The 27,602-nt window shown below is 42.7% G+C and overlaps 1 protein-coding gene across 2 annotated transcripts in view; it reads left to right on the top strand.

Annotated features, from left to right (window-relative positions):
• The first annotated feature begins 1,783 nt into the window (after positions 1-1,783).
• Positions 1,784-27,602, top strand: part of LOC107656726 (septin-9-like) — a 70,323-nt gene continuing 44,504 nt past the window's right edge. For both annotated transcript variants that reach the window (XM_016444667.1, XM_016444668.1), the window contains exon 1: positions 1,784-2,007. In XM_016444667.1, coding sequence (XP_016300153.1) covers positions 1,983-2,007 — 25 coding nt within the window. In that variant the 5' untranslated portion in view covers positions 1,784-1,982. The remainder of the gene's footprint in view (positions 2,008-27,602) is intronic.

The following is a 27,602-nucleotide window of genomic DNA, read 5'->3' as shown; positions in this document are numbered from 1 at the left end:
AGTTCCTGCCTTATTCTGTGATAAAAATCTTGAGTCTTCAGGTTTGAGTCGTTCATTCAAAAATGTTCATATCGGATCATCCCTAGTTTAAGACATCATCTGTCCCACACCTTTAATGCTGTGTTGGAAACAATGCCACAACACTGCATGGAGCGATCGGGGTGCTCCACCCGGAGAGGAGGAGGGGCACCACCATGAGCAGTAACACCATCTACTCTGGCATATATTATACATTGAACCTAGTAGTCACGTGACCTCCATATGTCTGCTGATCATGTGACTTTTGTGGATGCAGTTGCCAGAGTTACTTCCTGTTTTACAACTGATGAAGGGTTTGGATAGACACCGAAACGACTTGATTATTTTATAGGCCAGTGATTTTAATAAAAACTAAATTTTTTGAATATCAGTGATTAAAAGTCTAAACACAGCATATATTTATATACTGACAAAAAATATTATACATACAGCAATGATTCTTGAACTCCTCTGAAAATAATACTAAATTGGACATGAGCCGAGGGTGGTGTCACAGGCAGTGGAGAATGCAGTTGATGATTGCAAGTGACGTCACTGGCAGAGGAAGCACAGGTGACTGAGATTGCAAGTCTGAGAATGCACGTCTGAGAGTGCAAGCGCCAAGCTGCAGCCAGACCCTTCTCGAGTTGGTTGATAGTGTGAGCGAGGGGGTCCATAGCAGGGCCGTGCAGAGACCTTTGGAAGCCAGGTGCTCAAAGTATAAAAGGGGCACATGGAGCACGGCTTTTAATAGGGCTGTGCTCCTTGCTGAGACATGTATCGAAATGGATGCTTCTGTATTGATAGTCCGTTTAGTCGGCACAAGATGGCGGTGTACATTCTTTTAATACATTACCAGAAAATACAACAGGGTCTGCATTTTTTTTACTTGGATTTCAGCTGCTTAACAAGAACATGACCAATTTAAGTTTATAGGACTAAACTATCAATTTAAACAAATATTTACCGTCAACTAACTTAGACCATCCATCGATTCCGCCATGTTTCTCATTGACATGCCCCCAACTTGGAAACTCGGGGCTTAAAGAAAATTTCCAGTTTCCCACTCGTAATAACGACTTTGTGGTGGAGTTCATGTGCGTTCAACTCGTAAATACGATCCATCCGACATGACTTGAACGCACCATAATCCCTGATGAGATCATCAGGTGAAAGGTCATCATCATGTGGATAATTTTATTTACGACTAAATTATTATTCATTAATTTTACTAATAGTTAGATTGGGCAGCCCTTCACAAAATGGCGTTTAATTACCAAAAACAAACAAACAAAAAAAAAAATATATATAAAATTGCCTTGACAAAAGGGCACTTTGGGCATCAAGGGGAAAAGGAGCAGGTGCTCTAGCACCCATCGCAGCCCCCTCTGCACGTGCCTGGTCCATAGGTCTGTAAATGTTACAAAACTTTTCTCCAGAGGATCAGAAAGTGTTGATCCTCCATTGTTGCATCAATAGTGGCACTCTCTGTGTTTCTCTTTTGTATTTTGTTATTCAAGCCCCATATCTGGAGTCCAATTATGCTGCCTTATAAACTCTATTGCTCCAAAACACTGATTTTATTTAATTTTATTCATTAAGTGAATTAAGTGAATTGATAAAAACCCTTGAAACAAAAACAGGGAATTGCTAGCGAGCCACCAAAGCCGTCTTGCAGTAGACTATGTGTAAAAAAGCGCGCTCATGGCAGATGTGAGCATATGCGCGCGCCCTACATAGTCTTATCACGCGTCACGCTCTCTTGACAAGAGGAAGATGCACACTAGCGCCCTACAAACCTGAACAAGATCAGCGCGCGGATTACACGTGAACCGATAACTGGACGCCAAGGCATTCGTCATGTAAATATTAAATAAAAAAAAAAATAAAAAAAAAAACTGATTTAAGTTGAAAAAAAAAAAACATTTTTATTTTTGTGTTATTAAAGTGGAAATTTATTAAAGATGAAGAAAACTACTTCGCATCAAGGTAAGACTTTACATTATTAGTATGTGGCGTATAAGTATGTATGAGTTTTAAAATATTTACATCGTGGTTTTTGGGTGAAGGTGAAAAATTGGCCCGATATATCTTTCTTTCTTTCTTTCTTTCTTTCTTTCTTTCTTTCTTTCTTTCTTTCTTTCAATCTTGTGTTATAAAGTAATTACCATCTCTAGGTTCTCCTCCTTCAATTTATCCTGGGGGTTTCTTACAGTCTGAGAGCTCTATTCATATACTCAAGCATGAGGCCAGCTAACCTCTATTCCTAAATGCAGAAGTCACTTAAATGGTAGGTGAAAATAGAGCCACATCAGTCAGATCACGTTGAACCAATGTTGACCATATATATATATAAGTACTTTTACAATACCTCATACATACATGTGTTCGTACATATTTCTCTGAATACGAAAGTAAGATATGAAAGAAATATTTCATTTTATTGTATGAAAGCAGCCCATTTCATTTTACAGTCTGTTCTTGCTTTTAGTGATAAAACTAAAAGGACTCTACTATGCACGTTATATATCATAATTGAAAAGCTGGATATTCTGATCCTGCTTGTAAAACTATGTCAATGTTTTTGTTAAATACATAAATGGACTGTCATGCTTGAGCTGTCCCTCCAACTAGTGGTCGGCTAATATATATTGACATTAAGTCACTCAGTCCTGAGTACATCTTTTATATTGTTAAAATTGCCAGAAGGAGATGCAGTGGACTAGATAGTTGGTTGTTTCAGGAACAAATGTTATACCCAGAAAACTTTTCTAGAAAGATCTGAATTTGGGTCATGAAATCAGCAAAGAGATTTGCTTAAGCAATTTTTTTTAGAGCTGAAATGTATGCAAATCACATTTTACTAATCTGTAAAGCTATAAAACAGATTAATATGTCAGAAAATGTTTAACCTGGAGATTTTTACATAATTATTTCCTGCTGTCAAAAGCAGCTACAGAAGTTCAGTTTCCCCTATGAATTATATTCATAAGCAAATAACCAAAAGCATAATTTTATGGTTTACATAACAGCAATGGATTTTGTTAGCAAGAATACATTAGGTGCTCTTCTATCAACAGAAAATGTTTAGCATTAATTTATAATGATGTTAAAAAAATGTTTGTGTTGTTTAATATTTTTTTTAATGAATAAAAATCTACACATGCAGGCTGTGTTTTATCAAGCAGTTGCTTTGCTTATCATCACATCTGAGACTGCAAGACTGGAATTAACATTCTAACAGGAAGTGATTCATAAATTATTAGCTTTATGTAGTCCCTTTCCACTGCTATGAGCTAGTTTTCCTGGAATGTAATTTTTGCTATACGGTTATGCAGTCTAGACTTAATGAAAAAATGAATACTATATTTATTTGAATTCGTGTTGAAATTATTTTTTTCATCCACTCTCTCTTGCTATGACATCATACGCTGCTGGGCCATAGGCTGTATATAAATAGCTCATATGAAGTGTGCAGCTAATGCGTGATGTCATGACTGAAAAAGCTTTTGAGCAGATGGGGAAAAACAGGCCATGTTGTTATTGTTTTTTGCTGATGGTAAGCCACTAGGCATGAACATTTAGCCAAACCCACAAATTACTTGTCAAAGGACTGATCCTGAAGCCCATTTATTTGATGGAGCCACTTTTTCATGATCTCTCATATGTTTATTATCACAAATAATCACAAAAAAAAGAGTTGTGTGTTAATTTAATTGGAGCCAGTGTAATGAACATTTTACGGCAGAGTACGAGTCAGAAATTAATTAAGGCTCCAGGCAAAATGACACCAGGGTTGCCAGATTAGTTTGATGTTTTCCAGCCCAAAGGGTTAGAACACGAACACACACACACACACACACGTATGTATGTATGTATGCATATAATATATATATATATATGTATATATATATATATGTTTAATATATATATAATATGTTTAAAAAGTAACATAACAATGCCGTTTGGTAGTTTTCATAAATCTGCAAAATACCAAATGCTTAAAGACTACATTTTGACTGGATTGTCATTCTAATTAATAGTTACGTAACTCTCAAGATCATGCTTAGTGCTTTCATATTTAGAGTTGTGTGCTCTGCCAAAAACTGTGGCCAAGTCTGTGGCGTATGTGGCCAAACTCCACATGAGAGGAGTTTATCTCAGTCCTTCTTCTGCAGTAGATTTAGACATTTGCAATTTGACTAGCTATATGCTCAAAGAAAGACAGATTTCACAAACTGCATTATATTTACTAACAACATAACTGCAATTCTGGCTGATCTGCATTCGGTATATCTCTTTGTTTAGATGTAAGAGGTAACTGAATTTGGAAACCTCAGCTTGATTGAATGAATTTCAGTTTGGTAATGTTTTAATACATTAGGTATCATTAATTAAAAATCAATAATTATTGTTACAGTATTTGTTAATCTGTATTAATCATTTATTAATTTATTAATATACCTAATGCTAATTAACTGTTAATTAAATAAATGCTAATTAAATGTTAGCCTTGAACCTTAAACTGTTACTGCAGCTTTATTTTGTATACTACAAATTGTAAATTACTTGATGACATATGTAAATAAATATGTAGTGTCATTTGATAGTTCAGAACTCTTTCGAGATTATAGTCATGATTAATCTTTCAAGAGTCAAAGAATCTTTAACGGGACTTTTTCATGCAAGATGGAAAACATGGGAATTTTACCTCCATATGTTTTTCTCTAGGCCATGATCACTCTATATCTTTTTTTCCCCTCATACTCATTTTTTTTTTTTTTTTTTTTTACTTGTGCAGGATTGTCAGGGTCCATTTAACACAGGTTCATGGAGAATATATAATACAGAGGGAGAAATGTCCTCCCTCTCATCCTAGAATACATATGCCTTTCTTATTACATTTGGTGACCATCAGGCCAAGTGTTATATTTTTAGACATTTGTCAATGTGGAACATTTGGCAGCCATCAGACAGAGGAAATCTGTTTGCACCAATCACAAGACTCACCATTCATTAGCGGTAGGGCATCAGTGAGTTGGCATTTGGTGGCCAAAAGAAGGTTGTTCAAATGGGTCAAGAGAAGAAGTGACACATAGACCATGATCTAGGAAAAAAGACCATGACTTTAAAGAATATGCTGCATTTTGAAGAAATTCCTAGTCTTTGTCCACATTTCCTTATATGCACACATAAAGTCCTGTTTATTGAATCACCCCATCACATTCTTTATTGGGTCTACCATGACATCACACTTTTTTTTCATTTATGTCTTATTTTTTTCTGACTACTTTCTCTGCTTCAATAAGAATTGCTGCCCTGTGGCACTGCCATCAGAGCTGGCGAGTGTGGTGATTAAACAGTGCATTCTTATATAACAAAATGTGCATGTTTGAGTCATGCTTGTAGGTCAGATTGTTTGGGGCTGTAAGGCATACGCCCTTTATTTACACTGATGCTGTGCTATTTGTGGATTTATCTCTACATCTCGGTTTTGTGCATGGATGCTTTTGCACACGTGTCTGTGTCCATCTGCTTTCCTGAAAAAGAAAGAAAAAACACAAGCATGCGTGTGTGCATGCACATGTGTGTTTACTGGATGTTCGTTCATGCAAGAGGAATATGCTTGGATAACAGGCTGCAGGAGATTGTGTCGTGTGTATGTGTGAATCAGGCTTGATGGCAGTGCTGAAAGGTATGGCATAGATCTCCTCTGTCTCTTTCATGGACTGATAAAAGCTTGGGGCCTTCCCTATTTTTCCATCCACTGCTCATCCAGCACAGCCAGATGAGTGTGTGCCCAGAATATGACTGTATAAATATCCCTGTTACTGTGGCATTAATTCCAATGATGTGTTCTGTCATCATGGAACCTGTAGCAGCCAGACAGTTTTAAATCCATGCGCTATATAACCTTCTCATTTGTCTTAGTTGGCAGTTCCCTTTCAGTCGATCACTTCGATGTTGAGTCAAATTCCAACGCTAGGGGCCACACTTGGGAGCCCAGACACCCCTGACATCATTGAGAAAAGGCCAATTAAATTGGCGAGCAAAATTTGCATAGCTGGCCACACACCGGACATCGAGGTATAAATAGGCCAGCATGGGATTTGCTCACTCGTTCTGTTCTTTGGAGCCAAATTCAGCATCTCTTTGTGAGAAGCAGCACCTTACTCACCTCTCGATCTCCTCATCATTGGATCTACGGCACCGGGATCTTGGATCCTTCGTGGCCACAAAGAGTGAGAGTGAATGAAGGAAACTACACCTCTGTTTTGTTTAGTTAAATGTACAATGCCTTGGCCATTGAACGAGCATCCAGGTGCCGTCTTGGATGAAAGTCTTGATGGTTAGAAGGTTCCATAGTGTTGGAATCTGCAATCACATTTTTCGGGGTTGAAGAGTGACAAACTCCAAAGATGTTATTCTGACTCTGTTGTGGTCAGGAGAATTTTCTCCCAGGTGAAAAGTTCAGGGGTTAAAGCAAAAAAGCAAAAAAATCTTTTGACTGAAAATTTTGAGTACGTGCTTTACTACACAAATGCATTTGCATTTAAAGAAAGTCAATTTTGAACTGCATTTTTATTATTTACACACTTTTATGAAATGTAAATGTTTTCAATCTAATGATTTTACAAGTGTAGCATTTGGACCAATCAGACACAGCATTTTTCATTAGATTTAACAAATCAATTATTCATTAGATTAACAAATAGTCACAGACCCCTCACCCAATAAACATACTGCGAATGACCCCAGGCCCCTGGTTACCATGGCAACCACGACAGCTCAGCCAGACCAGATAAATTGTACGACCTAAAAGTATGTAGTGAGGATCTTCCCCCCTACTCAATTCTCTCTAAAACAGACACATACTGCTATAGGAAACGACTTCTTTCATTAATTCACACACAAATTTTTCTATGACCTTCCTATCATGCATATCCCCAGGTCATTATGTACAGTATGATTACTATCTTCTTGTATATGGTGTTTTGTATTGTATACTGTTTTATGCATGCTTATGATAGAACGACTCGTTCATATAATCTTACCTATACCGTGTTTAGTATCTATGAATTTGTCTTCTGATGGTCTAAACGAGAGTGTATATTATGTTGGTACATAGGCAACATATTAGTGTTCTGAGAATCTTTAGTAGTTTGTGCATCAACACCCAATCGAGTTCCAAATGCAAATTACCATTCTCTCACACAAAGGGTCATAAAACTCCCCAGTATTTCCAACCTCCCGCTTGGAATTTCAGCTTTTCTCATTGGACAAGCCCATCCTGAGAGGCGTGAATCCTCTCAGACCTTAAAAGGCTCACCATGCCTTCTTCTGCTAAGTCTTCTGCTAAAATCTTCTGATTGCGGCCCTTGTAGAGAGCCTGAGCCGGTGCGGGCGTGCCTGGTGGGCTCCAACACATAGCTCAGTCAGTCTGCGGTTCTGTTAGATGCTGAGAAGATAAGGTTGTGAGCTAGAACTCTCCTGGAACCCTTAAGTGTGCCAGGCTTCGGCCTCGTCTTTACATTCAACAAAGATCCTCGGATCTCAGCAGATGTCTGTCTTAGCTCTTTTTCACTTTTCACCTGGGAAGAAACTCCCAATCACCATCGAGTCAGGACATCTTTGGAATTCATCACTCTTCAAACCAGAAAGAACGTGATCGCAAGTCCAAACCCTTGAAACCATCAAGACTTTCATCCGAGACTTCATACGGACACTTGTCAACGACCAAGGCAATGCAAGTATCGTGCATTTAACTAAACGAAACAGAGGTTTAGTATAAGCTGTAGACCCCATTATAAAACGGCGCTGATGGTTTCACTCAGGTGGTTAACTGACTCTTTTCATAGCTTCATTCTCTGGTTTTTCCTGATGGTTTCATCCATCACGCCTCATTTGTCCTTTCCCATGCATGAGTGATTGTTTGTTTGTTTGTTAGACTAGTTTGTGTTAGTGTTTAGTTAATAAAACTCTAGTGCACAAATTACATGAGTTTCTGATTCTGCCTTGCAAATTAATTGTCCCTTTACGATTTTGATCCTTACTACATTCTCTAATGCATTAATACTGTATGAAAGTATTTTCTGTGGCCACGGAAATATCCTTTCCTAGAGTTTATATGAACTTACACTGAATGTTCACTGGACGAACAGATTAGTTGATGGCAATTTAATTCTGCTAAAGTTACTACTGGCAGCTGATATAAATAATTGTAATGAATCATAATTAACTGTAATTATTTATATACAGTTCCTTTTCGAGCTAATTTGCTACACAAGACTTGACTCTTTGTGATGTAGTCATACAAATAATTAACCATTTGCATAACTTTTCTGTCACAGACTTTTAGTTAATTTTCTTCATGGACTATTAGTTTTGTTTTCATGGACTTCTGATTGGTTATCTTCAGTCACATGTTTTCCTTTGTTCAGTTTTCCCACCACTCTTTAGTTGTCATGGTATCCATCTAATCAGCTCAGGTGTTAATCATTATTTCATTCATTTGGTTTGTACTTTAGTTCCTGTCTGCACACTCTTCAGGGGTCTGGTATTGCTTGTGTTCTACCACACTGTTACTCTATCTTGAGTACATTGGAGTTCTTTAATAAACCCTGTTTGGTTTTTATTCATCATCTTTGTCTTCACCTTGGACTACACGTGACAGAATACCAGACCCAAAAAATGAGAAGTATGAACCTTGCTTCTATTAATGTTGCCCCATCGAGGGGCAATCAGCTGTTGAATGGAGCAACAATTTTTGTTCCTCAACATCTGCCATCAAGCCACCTGTGACGACGTCTGTTTAATGGAGGGATTTTCAGTGTGGACTGGACGATGATCTCCGATTCATCATGCCCCGTGGAGATCCCTGCAAAGCTAAATCAACTTCGTGCTATGGACGAACGGATCCTCGTTCACAGTGGGCGAAGCAGAGGATTACAGCAGCCTCGTCCAGCCACACCGCACAGATGTCGCGCACAGACCCAGAGCACAACCCACCAACTCCCATCACCATGGAGACGACAATGCCAGAGCCCCATATAGACGAAGAGCTTCCGCCCACCGCTAGCATGGAGCCTGTGACAACAACGCCCACTAATGCCCCAGAGCTGAAGTTCCCATGTGAGTCTGACCAGGGGTGTGAGCCGGCTACAGCCCTCCCTGAGGGTGTTTTGGTGGAGTTGGACTCAGGGCAGGACTAGCTTATTGACTGGGACACTGAAATAATGCCTCCCACCCTGATCTGTGTGAACATTCATCATCATCGCTAGATTTAACCACCACAGAAACTGATTTATCATCCATTATTCACTGTGAACTGTTATCTGTGGTCCCGCCCGCCCAACCACCCTCTCCCACCTCCACTATTTAATACTGCCAGTCCTCCAGCCCTGCCTAAGCTGTCCTCTTGCAGCCCTGTGTCTTCCCCTGGGTTGCCCTGTGGTGCGGTGAAGCCTCAGGACCTGCACTCGCCAGCCAGGCAAAATCAGGTGGATCCATTGGCTCTGCCTCCGGCCTCTGATCCCCTTGTTCCACCTCGGCCCATCGACCTGTCGGCTCCACCTTGGCTCCTCCTACCCTCTGTGCCACCAGAGACCCTCAACCTTACTGCTCCACTGGGTTCCCTCGTTCCTCCGGCTCCTCCTTGGTCAGTTGTCACCCCTGTACCACGAACTTGCGGGCCTCCCACTGTGCTTCGGATCTCCACCCCTTCGGCTGCAGCAGGATCCTACTTCCCGCCGGGTTTGCCTTAGTCTTCGGTCGCACCGGCTCTGCCTCAGGCCTCGGGAGCTCAGGTTACACCTCGGATGCTCGTCACTGCGGCTCCGCCCGGGCCTCCTGTGCCAGCAGTGTCGCTCGGCTCCATCAGCTCTCCGTTGCCACCGTGGGATCCCAGTTGTCCCACGAATGTCGCCAACCACGCCTCCATCTTGGCTCCTTCCTCCATCAACACCGCTGTGGGCTGTCGTCTTCACAGTGCTCTGGGTCTGTAACATCTGGCCACTCCTCTCATCATCTGTCCCTCCGTGGAATCTCTGCCTGTCTGCCTGCCTGTTCTCAACAGCCCTCTGCCTGCTCCTCCTTTCCAGCCCTTCTCCAGCTCCTAGCCCCCCTCCAAAGCCTCCACACTCCCTCCCTCCCTCATCTGTTTAGTCATTTTCGTTATGGCGCAAGGTCGCACCTTCCGGGAGGGGGCATTATGTCTTAGACTTTCAGTTAATTTTCTTCATGGACTATTAGTTTTGTTTTCATGGAATTCTGATTGGTTATCTTCAGTCACATGTTTTCCTTTGTTTAGTTTTCCCGCCACTCTTTAGTTGTCATGGTATCCATCTAATCAGCTCAGGTGTTAATCATTATTTCATTCATTTGGTTTGTACTTTATGCTCCGTCCACACGGAGATGCGTTTAGCTGTATACGCATACATTTTGTATCGTATAGGCATTTCGTCCAGACGGATCCGGCGTTTTGGGTGAGTGAAACTGATATTTTTTTAAACCGGGTCCCAGAATGGATAAATCTGAAAACGCCACCCTTGCGTTTTTGTGTGGACAGCGAATCCGTATATTTTCTGAAACGATGATGTCATCAGCCCACGTCTCGCCCATAGTCAGACACCGCTACGTCACGTAACGGCAACAAAAACATGAACAAACACTGAACGATTGTCTTTTTATTAACTAACATTAACACAGATTAATAAATGTACTGTTCCATGTTCGTTTGTATACCGCGCGCAAGGTTTATGCGCGTAGTCCAAGTCTTCTTCTCCATTTTTAGTGTATCTCTGTGGCAGAATTACAGAACCACATGCTGGTCTGGCATGTATACTACATCATTTTGTGTCGGTTTCGTGGTTTCGTGTGGACGCAGATATTTCTTGAGACAAGGAGAAAAAAAAGATCGGTTAGGGAAAGCTCTGGCTTCGTGTGGACGTAGCCTTAGTTCCTGTCTGCACAATCTTCAGGGTCTGGTATTGTTTGTGTTCTACCACACTGTTATTCTATTTTGAGTATATTGGAGTTCTTTAATAAACCCTGTTTGATTTTTATTCATCTTCTTTGTCTTCATCATGGACTACACGTGACATTTTCAACACAAGTTTTTATTTCTCAAATAATAAAAGCCAACAGAGAATACTTTTGCCGCAAAGTGAGCTTTTAACCTAGCCATTACACCCTGGACATTATAATAATTATAATAAATTCTGTTTTCACCTGAGCATTATACTTTGAACATTATAATAAGAAATTATAACACATTGTTCTAACTCAACCTGTTAACACTGAACAGAAGAAGAAAACTAATAGCACCAACATCAGAACAAAAAGTGCATTTATGGTGCAACTGTTTCTATAGTGCTTTTTACTTCTGCCTTTTATCACTGAAACCAAATGCCTCAAGCATGGCTACTCTTGAGACCCATTTCAGTTTTATTAGATATTGATCATTTGGAAAGTATGCTCTGATCATTAGCAACCGACTTGATTACCTCCACTGGTGGCGGCGACAGAGTGAGCAGCAGGTCTTATTCAGCTAAGAATGCACATACATGCACTTTCTGGTCACATACACGGTCAGCCATAGATGCCCATACATCGAATGTGGTAGATGATGCACCAGGCAGGGAGGAAGTATGCTTAAGAGAACGGACGGCAGCTTTGTGTGCGTCTTCTGATTGATGGCACAGAAGCACTTTTTTGCCATTACTGCTGTACTGAAGTTTTTTAATGGCATACTACACACACATACACGCACCTGGCTTTTTACACCAGGATCGGAGCGAGCGGCCATCCTCCCCTGTTTCTTCAAGCCAAGCCCATCTCTATTAGTTTTTAATGGACTTGTCGATGGGTGACATCCGAACCTTCCTCCAAAAGCAGCGCGTCCATAACGGACATGCTAGCTTAAAATGTAAACTCTTGTTTTTTAACAAGGCTAATACCCCCCTCTCCCGTCACCACATGCATGCACTACTGACCAATTAGAAGTGATTGTGTGGTTATGAGCCAGCTGTTTCGGTGGAATGACTGAATATAATTGAAATGAAAAGCTGAGCCGGCAGAACAACAACAACAATGGGCTACATGTTTTGTTTCCCCTCGTTTTTTCCAATTGACGGAAATCCATCATAGTGACGAAAAACTTTAAGCCTTGAAAGTTGCAACATGGCTGGTTGCAACTTTGGAGTCCTGCTGGCACGGGGGAGGTCCCGCTGATCGTGGTCGGACTAGATGTCCAAGAGGTAAGTGTAAGGGCATTTAGTGCAGCAGGAGAGAAAGAGCGGGCCACGGATGTGAGGCCTTTTAACTTCTATGGAGGTCACACTTCCAAAGGGTCAGTGAACCATTAGTACCGTAAACTTTCAGAGGGAAAGTTTACGACTCTTTGTTTGAAAGCTGGCTCATTTGCATGATCAAAGTGGACAGGCAGTATTATGTCCCTTTATACTCTGATTAATACAGCAAGCATGCAATGCATGTTATGTGGAGGTGGTATGCATCAATGGATCGTGGAATAAATAAGGTTATTTTGATATCAAACACGGTACCAATAGGGTTACATTATCTAATAATTCTATCATAAGGCATGCATAAACAGTATACAATACAAAAGACAATATACAAAACCAGCAATACTACACACAATGTCCTGGGGATATGCATGTTCGTTCATAGAAAGGTTTGACTATGAATCAATGAGAAGTCGTCATTTTCTATGGGACTTATGTGTCTGTTTCGAAGTGAATTAAGTGACACCTCAGCCAGATAAAAAAGCCAATAAAAAATCCTTTAAAAGCTATGTAATCTGGCTGAGGTGTCCTGGCTGCCATGGTAACCAGTGTCCTGGGGGGTCATTCACAGACATCCTGGCATCAAGTCCGATTAAATATAACATTAATTCTGCAAATACATTAGTTACCAAATAATACACGCATTCTTTCTATGAAGGTTGCGCTTCACTAAATAAAATGATTTAATAAATACCTGTTTACAATAAGCACTTATTCGCGTGTACACAGGACAAAGTTTGAGGGCGCACACACGTAGTATCTGATCAGCGCAGAGCCATGATCACTATATATATTCGTATTACAATAATGCACTCTTGACATTTGCCATTAAAATAACGCCAAAAACAGCTTCAAATCAACTATGAAAATGAGAATAAAGTCGTAAAAGCTGCAATCCATTTTTTATTGGTTAAAATGAACGGAGACTATCCCGTGTTTTTCCGTGGGGGCTCAGGAATCGGCACCTATGCCCTTAGCACTCTTTTAAAACCTCCCAGCTTTTCTGCCGTCTTTTCACACAAAACGAAACTACTCTGCGTGATGTGCGCACATGAGAGTGTTACTTAAAACTGTGCTTTATGCTACAGTATTTATTTATCATCAGTTGTTCAAATCGCGGTAATCGAATACGGTTATAATGATAATTAAAATATGAAACGGTTAATACTGGGGAATTTTATCATGATTTATTGTCAAACCAGTAATCATTACATCCCTAGTAACGAGTAATAAATTACAATTTTGAGTAACGAGCCCAAAACTTCACACAATGTCCTGGAGATATGCATGTTCATTCATAGAAGGTTTTCTCTATGAATGAATGGGGAAGAGTCCCTTTTTATGGGCATTATGTGTCTTTCCTATGGGGAAATGGAGTGAGAGTTGCTCTGCATTCCATTAAGCCATAAAAGCTATGTTACTGTATCTGCCTGAGGTTTCCTGGCTGCCATGCTAACCAGTATCCTGGGGCGTCGTTCACAGACATCCTGGCACCCAGTCTGATTGTTGGGTGAGGGGTCTGTTGGATTATTTGTTAAATATAACAAATAATAATGTGTCTGATTTGTCCATCTGTTACAATGGTGATCTCTGAGAGCAAATTTCCTCTTAAAAGAGCAACTTCTCTAAAAGAGCTTCACAGGTGGAATCATGTGTTTACATCATGCCTTTCCATCCATGTCCTTCTTTTTGTGATTTCTAAATCTTTCCAAGTGACTGGCACAATTCATTGTTTGGGCCATGCCCACGCCGAAGCAACCCTCGTTGATGGCTCATGTCCTGCTTGTAAGGATATGGCCATAGGTACGTTGCGCTTGCTGCTCATGGTCTTTTCCAAAATATGAGGCCACAGTGATTTGCATCAGGGAGGAGCATGGTAAGGCAAGAATGGTTCCGCTGAGTGAGTCCCCATGGACTTTAAGGGGTTTTACAGCCCCTACTTCATTATACCCAAGAAGGCTCAGACCAATTTTAGACCTAAGGGTGCTGAACCGGGCCCTTCACAGGCTCCCGTTCAGAATGCTCACATGCATGTATACATGTGTCAGGTACCGAGACTGGTTTGCGGCAATAGACCTGAAGGACATGTACTTTCATGTCTTGATCCTTCCAAGGCACAGGCCGTTTCTTTGGTTTGCTTTTGAAGAACAAGCATATCAATACAAAGTTCTTACTTTTGGGCTGTCCCTGTCTCCTCGCGTCTTCATGACAGTTGCAGAGGCTTCCCTTGCCCCTCTCAGGGAAGTGGCCATTCGCATTCTCAACTGTCTCGACAACTGGCTTATTCTAGCTCAATTGTGAGAGTTGGTTTGTGCACACAGGGACATCAGTCACTGTGACAGCATGCCTCTCAGAGGATCGTGGGTGGTCAGTGCTGAACTGTTTGAGAACACTCAATTACAAAACAACGGTCCATCTCAAATACTTTCAGAGGCTCTTGGGACATGCAGCATTCTCAGCCACAGTTATGCCATTAGGACTGATGCATATGAGACTGCTTCAGCACTGGCTTCATACCCGAGTCCCGAGATGGGCATGGCACCAGGGTACACACTGTGTGAGCATCACACTGAATTTTCAGTCTTTGGAATGACATTTCATTTCTACAGGCAGGGGTGCCCTTAGAACAAGTGTCTAGACACATTGTTGTAACAGCAGATGCTTCCAAGTTGGGCTGGGTTGCTTTATGCAATGGGTGTGAAGCCTCTGGGGTCTGGACAGGCCCTTGGTCGCATTGGCATATCACTTACCTGGAGTTGATGACGGTGCTTCTGCCCTTGATGAGGTTTTGGCCATTGATCCAGGGCAAGCACGTGTTGGTGACAGACAACATGGTGACAGTCACGTATATCAACCATCAGGGAGGTGTTTGCTGCCATCGCATGTCATAACTCACCTGCCATTTCTTACTGTGGAGCCAGCAGAGACTCTGTGCAAAGTCAGTGAGGACATGGAACAACTCTTGTTGGTGGAACCATACTGGCCCAACAAGACTTGGTTCTTGGAGCTCGTGCTGTTGGCATGAGCTTCTTCCTTAAACTCTGCGGATCTGGATACGGGTCCAAAACCACGTAAAAAATGTTTATGCTTCATTTGTAAAGCCTTCCATATATGGTATCATTTGAAAGCTTAGAGTCTCATCTCTCAAGAATTTTTCAGAAGAATGTGTATTTTTTATATTTTTCACAAAACAGTCAAGTCATATATCACAAGAAAGCTCTCATTCTCAGGAATTTGAATATGTTGTTTATTTTATTGTGTGACAATAACAGATCGAATGATCTTCAATAGAATAGCGATGTGAAATTTGATACCTCTGAGGAAACATTCAGATGTGTCACATTCCTACTCACACTTCTGCTTCAGTCACCTGCAAACAGCCACAAACTGCCACAAACTCTATATTATGTTTTAGATTAGGATCTCTTCTTTCGAACGAGACCATTTTCACATTTCTGTGTGCTCGCATTGGTGAGAAATACACTGTTTTCTCGCAGAAGCGCACCAGACAAAAAATACGCATTTTTTTGACAAACACACGCTCTGCAAATCATAGCAGCTCCTGCCAGCGGCTCTTATGTTTTACAACTCTGAGCTGCTCAGTGGGCTGCAATAGGTCATATTACACGCCGCTCAAGCGCGCCGGCCACTCAGAGCCGTGAAATTTGACACCTCTGGGTCAATAGACAGGAGGGAGAGAGAGAGGATCCAGGTCAGTGCTGGAGCTGTTTTGCGCTCGGGATTTGTAGTTTTTTGGACTGTTTTGAAGGTGAAAATGGCACGCTGAAAGGCTAACGCATCGGCGGCACGGATAAAAGCGATATATGAAAGTAAAACTAAGCTAAAGTAGTAAGCTAAAGATGAAGAACGTTCAGCTGCGCCGTGGAGAGGAAAGGTGTCTGGTGAGAGCATATTTTGAGCACTTTTTTGAGCGCTTTTGCACCGTTTTTGATAGAATCATTATTTTGAAACGTAAAAGCACAACTAACAATCTGACAAACTATGTATTGACAGTAAAGTACAGTACAGGATGCGCTTCAGCAAATATACATGGATATTATTACAGTGCTGTGTTTATAAACAGCTATTTCTTTGTTTCACATTCTGAAGATCAGATAGCAGCCGCGGGCCCGCGGCAGCAGCAGCTAGCACAGGGGTCGGCAACCTACAGCACTCGTGCCAACACGAGTGATAATCACGCAGAGGGATAATCGCTGGCATGCGAGCAATAAGGAAAACTACATACTGACGTACATTTTGAGGTAATAACTTCTCATAGTCACACAGCCTGCTAGGAGCTATAAATACTATTAAAGTGTGAGAATTAACTTGCACTAGTCTACGGATGCGCGCGCGACCGCTGCACATACTAGGCACTTCAGATCAAAGCGTCAGCGGTCTAACAGCGCTCGTCAATGTCAAAATGACTGAGATGGCCAATCAAATCAAAGTAGGCGGGGTTTACTGTTCACAGATGCAGAGCGTGAAGCGTCAGTTTAACGTTTAAAGAGAGCGATGTAAGATGAAGCTGCAAATCAGTTAATGGTATATCGGATTGTGTCAGAGGATTATTCGGACTTTGAAGCATTTTGTTTTGAAAACAAGGCACAGTGTCATGAAGAGTTCAGAAAGAAAACTTTGTTGAAAGATGAAGCGGTACTAGATCAACCACAACCTGTACTAGATCAATCCACAACAAGATCAACAGTGCTCCATACACATGTAATCTCTTCAAAACATTAAATTCTTTCCTCTGTCCCCCTCCACCACCTCTTTAACAGCTAATGATTCGCCACATTCTTCATAGACAAAACTAGAAAAATCAGTAGTCAGTTCTCAGCTCCACACACACAGGATCTCAAACCAACCACATCCACTGTTAAAACTACCCTCTTCTCCTTCTGTCTCCTCACTGAGGCAGAAGTATCAAAATTTCTCCTGTACTCAAACCAACCACATCCACCCCTAAAACTTCCCTCTTCTCCCTCTGTCCCCTCACTGAGGCAGAAGTGTCTAAACTTCTCCTCTCCAGCCATCCTACAACATGCCCACTAGACCCAATCCCCTCACACCTTCTCCAAGCAATCTCTCCTACACTCTTACCAGCACTCACACACATCATCAACACATCTCTCCTCACAGGCACTTTCCCCACTGCATTCAAGCAGGCTCGGGTAACCCCACTGCTCAAAAAACATACAGTAAACACTTCGCTTATAGATAGCTACAGACCTGTCTCTCTCCTTCCATTCATAGCAAAAACACTCGAACGAGTTGTCTTCAATCAGCTATCATTATTTCTTTCACAGAATAACCAACTGGATGCTAACCAGTTAGGTTTCAGGAGTGGCCATTGAACTGAGACTGCGCTACTGTCAGTCACTGAAGCCTTGCACATTGCAAAAGCTGATTCCAAATCATCAGTTCTTATTCTGCTGGATCTATCTGCCGCTTTTGACACTGTGAATAATCAGATCTTCCTGTCCACCCTCATCACTGGGATTCCACTTCACTGACAATTTTCAAGCAACAACTGAAAACTCATCTCTTTTGTCACCATCTGACTTCATCCTAAAAAAAAAAAAACTTTGCTTCTCTTTACTTAATCCGCAGTCTAGCTTGTACTTATTTGAACAATGCCTGAAACGTGGTATTACGAGCACTTCCTGTGTCTATTTGCCTCTTTAAGATGAATCGCTTGATGTATTCCCCAATTGTCACTTTGGATAAAAGTGTCTGCTAAATGAATAAATGTAAATGTAAATGTAGATCTGACTGCAGCTGCATCAACAGTAAATTAATGATTTCATATTGCTTTGTCTGGAAATGACCGTTTTATTTTGATTATGTTGTCAAAACACTCAAGACATACAATAGCGAGGGGGCGTTGATAGTGTTTCCTATGCAATGATGTTAGCCAATCATAAGAGTGGCCGATTACTGAGAAGAATCGTGGTTCAACTGAAGCAGAAACAGATGTGTACAGTATAGTCTGGGTCATTGTATGCAACAGGCATGCAGCCCTCGGACCCTGGACAGGGCCCTGGTTGCATTGGCATATCAACAGCCTAGAGGTGCTGGCTGGACTGCTGGCCCTGCAGAGGTTTTGATCATTGATTCAGGACAAGCATGTGTTGGTTTGGACAGACAACACAGAAACGGTGGCGTACATAAATCACTAGGGCAGTACCCGTTCTTGTCATAGGTCACAAATCGCCCACCATCTCCTCCTTTGGGGTCAGCAGTGACTGAAGTCACTGTGTGCCACTCATATTCCAGATGACCTCAATCGCACAGCCAATGTGCTTTTGTGACAAGTGATTCAGTTTGCGGAGACTCCATCCCCAAGTGGTCCAACTGATTTGGGGTTGATTCGGCAAGGCGCAGGTAGTTAGTTTGCTTATAAGAAATCCTCCCTTGTGGTATTCCTTGACCGAGGCTCCACTCGGCATAGATGCTCTGGCACATAGCTGGCACCTGGGCCAGTGCAAGTATGCAAGTAACTCTCATTCCTCGTGACAGCCCCTCCTTAGTGAATCCTCCAGAAGGAAAGCAGGAAAGACATTCTTTCTCAGAGGCAGGGCATGATTTGGCATCCATGTCCAGACCCCTGGAACCTCCACGTCTGGCTACTGGGTGGCATGTGAAAGACCTCAATGGGCTATCACCAGTGGTAATAGACACTATCACTCAAGCCAGAGCCCCCTCTGCGAGGCAGCTGCCTACATTCAAGTGGCATTTTTTCCTGCAGGAAAGGTCGAAGAGGCGGTTATACCCCTCCACCTTGAAAGTGTATACTAGGGGTGTTGTTTTCTTCTGTTCACTAGCGAACAGCGCCTCTCTAACAGACATGTGGAGAGTGGCGGAGTGGGCTACACCCAACACTTTTGTGAGATTCTATAATCTCTGGGTTGAGCTTGTCCTGGTAGGCATGAACAGGTAAAACTTTGGGCAACTGGCTGGGTGTATACCTTGCATACTGTGCCTTTCCCCTCTCTGAGGTGATAACTGTGCTCTTATTATCCAGGTGAATTTCTAGTGTCCCGTAACCCTAGATACTCTCTTACTCTCCAGCACTCATCAGTAGCTTAATTCAGCAGAGGAATTCACTATTTCACTACTGCAGTTCACTACTGCAAGAAGACGGGCATAACCTGTGATATGCCCCCTTTCAGGTAAACCCTTCTTTTTGGGTTAAGTGCTCCACATTTCTCTACTGGTAATGATGTATTTTCCAATTTTTAGCTACCATTCTATATGGCTTTAGCAGTCCTCCGTTCTCAGGCAGGTACTACCACAGAGACCTCTTTCTATATGTGGTACTTCCTGGTTGGTAAGTACATGTGAAGTGTTTTCTGCATGTTAACCTTCAAGCAGGATGTGGTTTCCACAGTTTTCTTCTCTGCAACACAGGGAAAAGAATACTTCTCCAGTGCAAACTTTGGGTCTGCACAGCCGTAAGTTTTTATTGTTAAGAGAAAAAGGTCAAGAATCAGCTGAAGTGATCTATTCCCATTGTGAGTATGATCCTTACCCTCCCCTCACAATATAGTGGGCTATGGCAACTTAATTGGGGCACTGGGAAGGGTACAACGTTGCCTGAGTGCACTTGTTATTAGGCATGCAGCAGCTTGCCTGCATCTGCACTACCAAACTTCGTAACATGGTTCAGCTGGCTGTGGCGTTTAGTAAAGGGTTCCCTAATTTCACTACATTGATACAAAGTTGAGTGACTGAGAGATAGGGAATGTCTTGGTTACTACTGTAACTTTATTAACTTTATGAACTGCTTTCATAAACTTACAGGTTAAAATGTTTATTGTAGCTATATGGGCGCTTAGTTTTTCTTGTTTAATAACACTTGGCCAAAATCTCACAATATAACCGATGATGTTACGTAACCTGCTCTAAAAACACGGCGGAGCCGATGGGTCGAAGGACCAAGGTGGAGTCCAGGACTCGGAGACTGAAGGCAAAGACAGGGGATCCTTATGCCTAGGCAGAGCTGGAGACTGGAAGTCCTGAGGCAGATCAGAGCTCCCAGATGGCACTGACTGAGGGTGAGCTGAGGGACTGACAGGCACCAGCGAAGATAGGGCTGAGGAACTGACTGGTATAAGAGGCGGGAGAGGGAGGCTGGGAGGGAACACAGGAGAACAGGAGCTTGGCAGAACCAGCGGAGACACAGGAGATTCAGGGCTGGATGGAACCAATGGAGACAGGGCTGGACGGAAGCAGAGGAGACACAGGAGACATAGGAGACTCAGGAACACTGGGTATTACCTCCCCAAACCAGTCTATGAAGTCCTCTTCATTAAAACAGTCCATTAATTTCTCATAATATTGTCCAGAGGCCAACTTCAGCTCACCCTCAGTGGCGGGAGTGTGGGCGGGGCTTCCCTCCAAGCCCTCGATCTCCACAAGGACTCCCACAGCTAAACGCGGCGATGTCGGCTCACACACCTGGACAGTCACGTTGTCAAGCTCGGGCTCTGGGGCGATGATCGGCTCAGTCGTGGGTGTGCGTGCTGGCTCACGTGTCGCAGCAGGCTCAGGCTCTCCATCTGCGGTGGGCTCAGGCGATTGCTCCGTGCAGCGGGATGACGGCTGGCTGGTCACTGGTTCTGGAGTGGGGCTGGAGATATCCTCTTTAACGGGGCAGACAGAGAAATAAAGACCATTATCCTCCAGCACCCACTCCACACATGCGGCGAAGTTGTACCGAGGACTGCTCCCGGGGAGGCGTGCCTTAGACCGCTCGCTGAGGCTTGAGATGTAAAACACGGAAAGCGAGCAGTCTGGATAGTGTGTTAGTGTGATACTCCAAAAAATCCCTGGTGTGAGACTCCAGGGAGTGGTCCCTCTGCTCCAGGTATATCAGGGCAGGGGGGGGGGGGGGAGGAAACAAATATGCAGCAAAAAAACTGTATAGGTCTGGTATTCTGTTACGTAACGTGGTCTAAAAACACACACGAAGATGAAGATAAACTCATAAAGTCTTTAATAAATCCACAGAAAGGAAAATCGCAGGAGACACACGTAGGAGCAACATTCACAATACCGGACCACGAGTAGACAGAAACTGAAGGCTTATAAATACAGGCAAACAAATGAGCAAATGAGACGATTAACAAGGACATGTGAACAGAATGAACTAATCAGGGCAACTGAGGAAAACTAGGTCACGGAGCACATGGGGAATGAAAACACAACACAAAAGTCCAAGGATGTGACAGATGAAGAGCTATATGCACAGGATATTTAAAACGTGCAAAAGTATATTGGCTACAACTAAACGGCAAATGCTTAGACTCTTCTCCGCTCTTCAAACACACAAAAAACATTAGCCTTTACAGTCAAAGTGTTTGAATAAAGAAAACAATGTACTTATTCAAACAGTTATTTTCTCTTGCATCACTAACAAATGGAGATCTGTCTTCCAGACTGTGCGCGGCATGTCAATCTGAATGGAGGCAGGGTGAAGTTGTGAGGTTTCACTGACAGTTTGAGGTTCCAGTGGCATTACAATGTTTTACTGACAAGCTCTTTTGAATGCTTTTCATTGGTTAAATATTTGTAAAACCGTCAAACAGGCATAGGGAAGACCAATAGTACTAATTTAAAATAATGATAACGAAATATAATAGAAATAAGAAGTTTGGATAATTTTCCACGGCACACCAGACTGGGCTAGGGTATGGCGACTGCCATACTATGCCATACGGACACACCGCCCCTGAGTGGCACACTCTGCTTTTTTCCTCAGTGATTCACAATTTACATATGATTAGATTGGTTTAAAACTTTGAAACCTTATTTTTATGTTATGTATTATTTAAAACAATGATTTTTAATTGTGTCTTCAATAGTAGTGAATCACTGATATTTAGACTGGCGGCATGTCTTATACCCTGTAAGATGATTTACATAAACAACATGTTTGAGCAAAAGAAATACAATATTTTTTGAAAAAGCCAATTATATCTAGAACCTGATTATTATAGGCTTATTTTTTCTGCATCATCAGTGACCCAGAAGGAATAATAATCAGTGTGGTAGAGTGCTCCAAGGCATTTTTTATTCTTGGAAATGTAGAGGAGGTCATGTATCCCGATGTCTTTCACATACACTAATCAAAGTCCTATGCTACCTTTGACCTTAGATGTGTAAAGTTTATGTCAGAGGTCATATATCATCATGATTTTCTTTTGACTAATGACATGAAGACTATGTGCTGACTGCCACTGCTTTAAAGAAATAGTTCACCTAAAAAATTAAATTAGCTGAAAATGTACATTTTGGATGACCTGAGGCTGAGTATAATTTCATACATGCCATCTAGAATCTATATGGACACAGTTAATTTTACATTGTAACTTTCATTCTTGTAATGTATAGCACTATCTACTGGACTTAAGAAATATTGCAATTCAACTTCAGCTGTATCAAACACAGTGATTTAAGTTTTCTCTCATTTTAATTCAAAGTGAGGGCATGGGGCTGTTTACAGATAGTCACATGGCTTATCTACATCTTGGAGACACAACAGAGCTTCAGTGTCAAAAGAGGTCAAAAGAAAAATGAAAGAAGATCGAATAAAGGCATATGATCAGCACATGTCACCGAAGTTCCATTGGATACACTTGTCAATGAAACACTCTAAACAATTTAAAATCTAAATCGAGGAAGAAAAAGAGAGAAGAGAAAGAAAGAAAGAAAGGGAAAACAAGAAGAACAAAGTGAGAGAACAGAGAGAGAGGGGGAGACCGACTAAACTCTCGGAAAAAGCAAAAGGGGAAGTCTGCAAATAAAGGGAGAGGAGGAGAAAAGCTAGAAACCACATGTGGCTGTTAGGAGCCATAATCCAGCTATGGAGCGAGACAGAATCGCTGGTAAGTAAATCTTTCTCTCTCTTTCAGTTTAAAAGACAGCTGAGAATGAGAACCCTCATAAATGGATTTTAAATTTGTTCATTACATAATTTTTTCTTTAGGGAAAGTACCATGTAATTCCTGCTTTTTGCAGGTTGGTCAGGTCAGGCACAGTTAGGTGTGACACTCAGTACTCTCAGTTTCTGTGTTTGGTTGTCTGTGGAGTTTGGATCAAAGCAGTTTGTCGAAGTCGTTACAGTACAGTAGTTGGTCTGAATAAACTATATTCTGTCACTTGTGTCTACCTATTCTTAACTGTTTTTTCTTACAAAAAGGAAATCAGTTTTCCAAGATGCAAAGTGCAAAAATCGTTAATTGTTTCGTCTATGTGGATTGTGCTTTTCATTTTTTAGGAAGACACATGACCAAGGGTGTGATTTTATCAATAAGGAAGTGGAACCTCTTTTTAGTTTCTGCTTTGTAACTCATTTCAAATTCTCTCAATCTGCATTTCAAGTATTTTTTCTCTTTTCAATTATATGTAGTTTATAACCACATTTTACAGGTGAACTTATTGAGGTCAGTGTTCCCTTTAAAGGGAAACAAGAAATATACTTGTTGCATGTAGACAACTCCCTGTGAATTTCACTAAGTTAATGGAGTATGTGTGTGTGACTGACAGTGAGAAGGTTTACCTTACTCAGCAGAATCTCCCATAAGGATTGTGTCTATATCACACCGCGGAGCAGCTGTGCAGGGAGGGGTTTGCTGTGTGGCATGCCTCAAATCTTTGGAGCTTCTGTAACATCAGCTGTTCTGGTTGGCAATGCCACATGCCCTACAGACACCCTGATATAATATATTGTGTTTAATTTATTCATCCATTAGTTTAGCACACCATAACGCTCCGTCTTCGTATTGTTGATCAGAATGTCATCATGTATTTTACATGTCACATCATGAACTGATATTGTAGAACTGGATTGAATTTGAGTTGCTATGCAGTTTAACAGGTGACCACAGAAGGGCATTAGAGCTTTTCTGCATCAGAATATTATACATACTGTAGATTCAAATATAACTTAAAAGGATGAGATGGAGTCTGTGAAAGTGTAATTCGGGAATTCGTCTTTGTGTTGAAAGCTTTTTGTATTTGTGTAAAGCTGATTGTGTTGTGTTGAAGTGTGTGTGTCTGTTATCAGGGCTGGGAACAGATTTCCGAACTGTAAATTAAGCTTCATCGAGGAAGTTGTGGGCAGAGCTACTTCCTGGTTCTGCTTATCCATTGGTTTACACATGTTGCCATGGTAATTAACACACAGGATTGTTTTGAAAGTGATATGGCAGAGAATCCTAGAACTTTTTGGCCCTTGTGTCTCCTCTCAGAGCTCAGACTCAAGATTATGTTACGTCAACACGTTAGCATAGTTAAGATAACAAGCACACAGAGAGAAACACTGATCATGTGGTAGGCTACTTGTAGTCTAGATAACACTCTGGATTCTATTGTGGAATCAGAGAGGGCTATTTTGAGAGTTAAAAATTATATTCAATGCAATTATCTGAACTTTAGTGTATTTTTTTAACCAATTAAATAGGACTTAAGTATGTCTTTATATGTAATTTCATTAATACTTCTATAGTCTTTAAAACAGGGGTACTCAAGTTCAGAGGCCAAGCGGGACGCATTTAAACTACATAAAATGCGAAGGGCCACAAATTACAACTTGCATCAGACTTTATTTAAGACAATATTTGCAGATTTACTGATTTAGAAATACAGTTTTTTACTTATCTAAGTCTTGCTTGTCCTTGTCCTTGTCCTCGCCTTCGCACATCCTCGTCTGCTGTGCTCTCCTCAGTGGATGGCACTGAGGAACGAAGTTATGAAAAAGTACCTCCTCTTGATGAGTCAGTGGCTGCGCACCTCTGCCCACCCACTGCCATTGGATGGAAAGCGAAGGTCGCTCACCCCTCCAAGCCCTGCAGAACGACGTCTGCCCTCACTGGACGAGCGTACTCCTCCAGGCAGCCTCAGCTCTGCACTCCATGGCCGTGCTCCAGGTCTTTCAGGCCAAACTCCTCCAAGGCATGGATGAGTCCGGACCCGACACCGCAGCCTTCAAGGGACTGCGCAGTGCAACAGACCTGGCTTTGCGAGCTACGAAGGCTACAGCACAGGCCATCGGGAGGTCAATTGCCAGCCTAGTGGTATTGGAACGTGGTATTGGAACGCCACTTATGGCTAAACCTCACTGAAATTAAAGAGGCTGACAAGGTCCCCTTCCTCAACTCTCCGGTCTCCCCTACGGCGCTGTTTGGACCCGCCGTCGAGGGATTTGCAGAGCGTTTTTTTCAGCGGCACAGATGTCATCCCAGGCAATGCGGCACTTCCTGCCTAAGCGCTCCAGCTCTGCAACGGCCACCAGCCACCCCAGACCTGCACCAGCACAGCAGCCAGCGAAACCTGCGCCGCCACCCGCTCAGCCTACTCAGAAGCCTGAGCCCGGACAGCGCTCCCACTCGGCCAGACGCTACCCATTTCCAAAGTGCCAAGGACCCCGGCCCAGGCTGACGTTGGATCCTGTGCCTCAAGCGTCATCCTGATCTGCTGGGCAGGAAGAGGAGGGGGCAAAAAGTCTCGCCAGAGCCGGACCACCCCCAAATCGCCCTCTGACGTGCCCTCAAGTACCCTGTTCGGTTCCGGGTGCCAGTGGCAGGATGTTTGTTATAAGAACTGTTGTGAGTACGGGGCCCGTTCCAAAAATGCCCTCACAAACAGCCGCTGTTATAACGAGAAAAATAAAAAACAAACATTTTCAAAAAGAGAGCAAATTTCCTCTTCCAGTTATCACGAGTGTCAAACCCCTCGCCACACGGGCCGAGACCTGGCAGGCCATCCCCGGAGTGTCAGACTGGGTTCTGGGGATTATAAAACGAGGTTACTCACTCCAGTTCGCTCGAAGACTCCCACGGTTCCGCGGCGTGTTCTCCACCTCCGTGCAGAGCAAGGATGCTCACGTCTTGCGATCCAAGGTGAAGAATTTACTGGCAAAAGGAGCCATAGAGTCGGTTCCGCCAGCTCAGAGTGAGTCAGGCTTCTACAGCTGTTACTTCCTCGTCCCCAGAAAGGATGGCGGCCTCCGGCCCATCCTCGATCTCAGACACCTGAACCGTGCCCTCATGAAACGACTGTTCAGAATGACTACCATGAAGCAGATCCTCTTGCAAATACGCCCAGGAGACTGGTTATTTTCTCTGGATCTGAAAGATGCTTATTTTCACATCCAGGTAGTCCCCCCATCACAGACGATTCCTGAGATTCGCCTTCGAGGGAGTGGCATATCAGTACACGGTCCTGCCCTTTAGACTGTCCCTAGCTCCGTCTTTTACGAAGTGCATGGACATGGCTCTCTCCCCTCTGATGCAGACAGGAGTCCGCATTCTGAATTGTCGATGACTGGCTCATCTTAGCCCAGTCAGAAGCCGAGCTAATATCCCACAGGTCCCTCCTTCTCAGCCACATAGAGCACCTGGAACTCAGGGTCAATTTTGCCAAGCGCTCTCAGTCTTCCAGCCAACAAACTTCATTCCTGGGAGCAGTTTTCAACTCAGCCCACATGAGGGCAGTAGTCGTGCCAGAATGTGCACTGGCCATACAACAGCTCGCGGCATCTTTCAAAATCGCCTCTCGCCCTCTCAAGTTGTTTCAAAAGATGCTGGGCCTCATGGCCTCTGCATCGCCGGTACTACAGCTGGGTCTGCTCCGCATGAGACCCCTTCAGTACCGGCTGAAACCTCAAATCCCACCCCATGTGTGGCGTCACGGACGCATTCATGTCAGGGTGAGCCAGGCCTGTGTAACCTGTGAAAAACCCACAGTGGTTCAAGCAGGGCGTGACTATGGGTTTGATTCACAGAAGGAAGGTTGTCTCGACAGATGCATCCAACATGGGTTGGGGAGCTCTGTGTGAAGGCAGACCGACCTTCGGCTCCTGGTCGGATTCAGAAGGCCGGCTATTAGGGCTGGGTAAAAAATATAGATATCTCGATATTAATCGATTCTCATTTTTACGGAACGATATCGATTCTTAAATCCCAAGAATCGATTATTCTAGCCTTGTTTTCAGTTATGCCGAGTTCACATTGCACGATTTTCAAAGACGTCGCATCACTGTTGGTTTCACACTGAACGACTATCTGGGGTAGCATTCAGTTGTTGCTGTGTTCACACTGCACGATGGAACGATGACAGGAGGTTACACACTGCATGACTTTACAATAGGGAGAATCACTGATAACTCGGTCTGGTGCAAGGTTGCCAGGTTTTCGCTACAAAACCCGCCCAATTACTACTCAAAACTAGCCTGAAAATAGCCCAATTGCTTTTGAGGGGATCCCCCAGTAA

Source organism: Sinocyclocheilus anshuiensis, unplaced genomic scaffold (assembly GCF_001515605.1).
Source record: "Sinocyclocheilus anshuiensis isolate Anshui unplaced genomic scaffold, SAMN03320099.WGS_v1.1 scaffold3380, whole genome shotgun sequence".
Lineage (NCBI taxonomy): Eukaryota > Metazoa > Chordata > Actinopteri > Cypriniformes > Cyprinidae > Sinocyclocheilus > Sinocyclocheilus anshuiensis.
The sequence above is the reverse complement of the archived record's forward strand: the minus strand, read 5'-3'. Positions and strand labels throughout refer to the sequence as shown.